General features: G+C 44.5%; 1 protein-coding gene across 1 annotated transcript; it reads left to right on the plus strand.

Moving 5' to 3' along the window:
• The first annotated feature begins 201 nt into the window (after nucleotides 1–201).
• LOC142180823 (uncharacterized) lies at nucleotides 202–3,911 on the plus strand. The gene is made up of 4 exons (XM_075252912.1): nucleotides 202–891; nucleotides 1,104–1,173; nucleotides 2,194–2,608; nucleotides 3,188–3,911. Exons 1-4 carry the CDS (start codon nucleotides 202–204, stop codon nucleotides 3,909–3,911), a joined length of 1,899 nt encoding a protein of 632 aa, XP_075109013.1.
• The last annotated feature ends 405 nt before the right edge of the window (nucleotides 3,912–4,316 follow it).

A 4,316-nucleotide genomic window follows, 5' to 3' on the forward strand; every position in this document is an offset into this window, starting at 1 on the left:
GGCAAAGAAAAGATGAATGAGCAAGTTGCAGAATAGGTGGAACCTCTTGTGCCAGAAAATTCTAACAGAGAGAAGCCAGCAAGCAATGCACAAAGGGTGATACCTGCACCCTTCCATCAGAGACTGGTCAAATAAAAGAAGGCAGACCAATATAAGAAGTTCATGGAGATGCTGCATCAAATTTAGTTGAATATTCCTTTGATGGATGCCTTGAAGGAGATGCCCGGTTATGCCAAGATGATGAAATATCTAATGTCACGGAAGTTTGATTTTCAGGATCTATCCACTGTAACTCTAACACAGACCTGTAGCGCAGTGGTGGCAAAATCGACGGCTCAAAAGATGTCGGACCCAGGTAGCTTCACTATTCCATGCACAATTGGAAATTATGCCTTTGCAAAGGCGTTGTGTGATTTGGGAGCCATCATAAATCTGATGCCGCTGGCTGTGTACACCAAAATGGGCATTGGCAGAGCTAGGCCAACTTCGATGCCGCTACAGCTGGCTGACCGCACAGTAAAGAGGCCCACTGGTATTCTTGATGATGTGTTGGTTCAAGTGGGGAAGTTCGTGTTCCCTGCAGACTTTGTTATCCTGGATTGTCAGGTGGATGAGGAGATACCCCTTATTTTAGGGAGACCATTTTTAGCCACTGGGAGAGCACTGATCGACTGTGAGACTGGGGAATTAAAAATGAGATTGAACGATGAAGAAGTCATATTCAATGTTCAACAATCTATGAGGAGACCCAGTGAATATGCTAATTGCTCTCTAGTGGAGGCAGTGGATGTAATCCTGCAAGAAGATGATATGACTCTAATTGTAAAAGATCCATTGGAGGCATGTCTGACGAATTTAGAAGAAATGGATGGTGAAGGGTTAGCTGAATGGGTCATGCACTGGAAGGCCGAGGATTTTGGTCAAGGGAACCTCAGTTCGAGTCCCTTGAGCTAGAAAAAAAGGCCACTCCTCTAGCAAAGCCATCAATAAAGGAACCACCCAAGTTGGAACTGAAGCTACTCCCAGATCACCTCAGGTATGTGTTCTTAGGCCCTGATTCGACCTTGCCTGTTATTATATCATCCGATTTGTTGGATGTGCAGGTAGAACGACTCTTACAGGTACTGCAGGAAAACAAGACTGTCATTGGCTGGACCATGGCAGACATAAAGGGTATCAGCCCAGCCTTCTGTATGCATAAGATTCTCTTGGAGGAGGGGCACAGACCTTCCAGGGAACACCAGCGAAGGCTGAACCCAAACATGAAAGAGGTTGTAAAGAAATAAGTGATCAAATGGTTAGATGCAGGAATCAATCTTCCCCATCTCTGATAGTAATTGGGTCAACCCTGTCCAATGTGTGCCGAAAAGGGGGGAATGACTGTTGTAAAAAATGAGAACAATGAGTTGATCTCAACTTGTACAGTCACAGGGTGGCATATCTGCATGGACTACAAGAAATTGAACACAACCACCCGAAAGGACCATTTCCCCTTACCTTTCATTGACCAAATGTTGGACAGGCTGGCTGGGTGATCGCACTTCTGTTTCTTGGATGGATATTTGGGGTACAATCAGATATCAATAGCCCTCGAATATAGAGAGAAAACATTCTTCACCTGCCCGTATGACATCTTTGCCTTTCGGAGAATGCCTTTTGGGCTTTGCAATGCACCCGCGACTTTTCAACGGTGCATGTTATCCATCTTCACAGGCATGGTGGAGGATATTATGGAGGTCTTTATGGATGATTTCTCCGTGGTGGGAGATTCATTCGAAGACTGTCTTCACAACTTAAGGAGAGTGCTTAAAAGATGTGTGGAGACAAACTTAGTGCTAAATTGGGAGAAGTGCCATTTTATGGTACAAGAAGGTATAGTGCTGGGGCATCGAGTGTCCAGTAAAGGAATTGAGGTCGACCATGCTAAGGTTGACGTGATTGAGAAGCTACCACCGCCCACGTCAGTCAAGGCGGTGAGAAGTTTTCTTGGACACGCTAGGTTCTACCAGCGTTTCATAAAAGATTTTTCCAAAATTGCTAACCCATTATGCAAACTCCTTGAAAAGGATCAGCCCTTTGTGTTTTCTAATGATTGCATGTTGGCATTTGAGGAACTGAAGAAGAGGTTGATAACTGTACCCAATTGGGAGCAACCATTTAAGCTCATGTGTGATGCCGGCGACTATGCTATAGGAGCAGTTTTGGGGCAGCGAAAAGATAAGCTGATGCACCCAATTTACTACGCAAGCAAAACGCTAAGCGGTGCACAACTCAATTACACAGTGACGGAGAAGGAGATGTTGGCGGTGGTGTTTGCTTTTGACAAGTTCCGATCATATCTGATTGGTTCCAAGGTAATTGTATATACTGACCATACAACTCTCAGGTACCTAATTGAGAAAAAGGAGTTTAAGCCGCGCCTGATTCGTTGGGTGTTACTGTTGCAAAAATTCGACATCGAAATTTGTGACCGTAAGGGTACAGAAAATCAAGTCGCTGATCACCTATCGCGACTTGAAGGAGCTGAAAAATCAGTCGAGGTCGAAGAGATCCTGGAAACCTTTCTAGAGGAGCAGCTGCTTGCAGCCAGTCTTGAGGATACACCATGGTATTCAGATTTTGCAAACTACATGGCCTGCGGTATTGTTCCCTATGACCTTTCATCTGTCCAAAAGAAAAAGTTTTATCGTGATTGTCGCATGTATTATTGGGACGAGCCTTATTTGTTTAGAATCTATGTTGACAATATGATCTAGAGGTGTGTCCCCGAGATAGAACAATCTTCTATTTTGCAGGCTTGTCACGCATCAACATATGGAGGACATTTTGGAGGAGCCAGGACAGCTGCGAAAGTGCTAGAGGCCGGGTTCTTTTGGCCAACAGTGTTTAGAGATGCACACATATGGGTGAAGGGCTGCGATGAATGTCAGCGAATCGGGAACATTTCCCATCGCCATGAGATGCCCATGAACCCGATTCAAGAGGTAGAGGTGTTTGATGTTTGGGGGATTGACTTCATGGGCCCCTTCGTCAACTTATTTGGCAATAAGTACATACTTGTTTCTGTGGATTACGTGTCTAAATGGGTGGAAGCTGCAGCGTTGCCCACTAATGATGCAAGAGTGGTGATAGGTTTTGTGAAAAAGAACATATTCACCCGATTTGGGATACCAAGAGCGATCATCAGTGATGGAGGCACTCACTTCTGTAACAGAGCCTTCAAGAAATTGCTTGCAAAGTATGATGTACGCCACAAGGTGGCTACCCCTTACCATCCGCAAACCAGTGGGCAGGTTGAAGTGTCCAACAGGAAGATAAAAAGTGTACTAACTAAGACAGTGAATGCCACACGAACTGATTGGTCAAAGAAGCTTGATGACGCAATTTGGGCCTATAGAACTGCGTTCAAAACACCAATAGTTATGTTGCCATACAAGTTGGTATTTGGGAAGGCCTGTCACCTACCTGTGGAGCTAGAACATCGAGCTTGGTGGGCACTGAAACAATTGAACATGGATCCCGAAGCAGCTGGACAAAATCCACTGACAGAGTTGCATGAGCTGGAAGAATTTAGATATCAAGCCTTTGAAAGCATGAGGCTCTACAAGGAAAGAATGAAGAAGATGCATGACAAGCACATTGTGGACAAAAATTTCAAACCGGGTGACAAGGTATTATTGTATAATTCAAGGCTGAGATTGTTTCCGGGTAAGTTAAAGTCCCGATGGTCAGGGCCATTTAGAGTGGTGCAAATGTTTGCAAGTGGAGCTGTTGAGATTGAGTCAGAAGATGGGACAAACAAGTTCTCAGTAAATGGGCAAAGGTTGAAACATTACCTTGGAATAACTGAAGAAAAAGGGGATACAATGGTAATCAATTTGAAAGAACCATATTATGCGAATGAGGAGTGAAGGCTGAACTACTTGCATCGTGCCGCGATGTTAAATCAGGCGCTGCGTGGGAGGCAACCCACGAATGTGTTGTAAGTGTAGTATGTAACTTCGTGTTTAGAAGACAAAAAAAAATTGACAGCCAGGACCGCGGGAGACACTGCTGGGCGACGAAATTCACCGCGACGCGGTCCGCGAAAATCACTGAAGGTTTAATATTTCACCGCAGCCGCGGCTTGGACCGCGGTGATGACTGCGGGAGACGCTGTCTCAGACCGCGGCGTCGACCGCGGAAGGCGTACCAGGTTTGCTGATTTTTTTTATTTTATTTTATTTTTTTATTTTTTCATTTTCGTTCTTTTTCTCCACTCTTCTTTTAATTTTAAAACACAACATAACCCTTCCCTAAATCAAAATAAACAATCC

Source organism: Nicotiana tabacum, chromosome 5, assembly GCF_000715075.1.
Source record: "Nicotiana tabacum cultivar K326 chromosome 5, ASM71507v2, whole genome shotgun sequence".
Taxonomy (NCBI): Eukaryota; Viridiplantae; Streptophyta; class Magnoliopsida; order Solanales; family Solanaceae; genus Nicotiana; species Nicotiana tabacum.

Bases quoted from the DNA above. Each gene is read 5' to 3' on its own strand.
- LOC142180823 (XM_075252912.1), top strand. From the start codon at position 202: ATGGATGCCTTGAAGGAGATGCCCGGTTATGCCAAGATGATGAAATAT. The intron at 892-1,103 runs GTCATGCACTGG...TTGGATGTGCAG, and splicing joins GTGAAGGGTTAGCTGAATGG to GTAGAACGACTCTTACAGGT. The intron at 1,174-2,193 runs GTATCAGCCCAG...ACTATGCTATAG, and splicing joins GACCATGGCAGACATAAAGG to GAGCAGTTTTGGGGCAGCGA.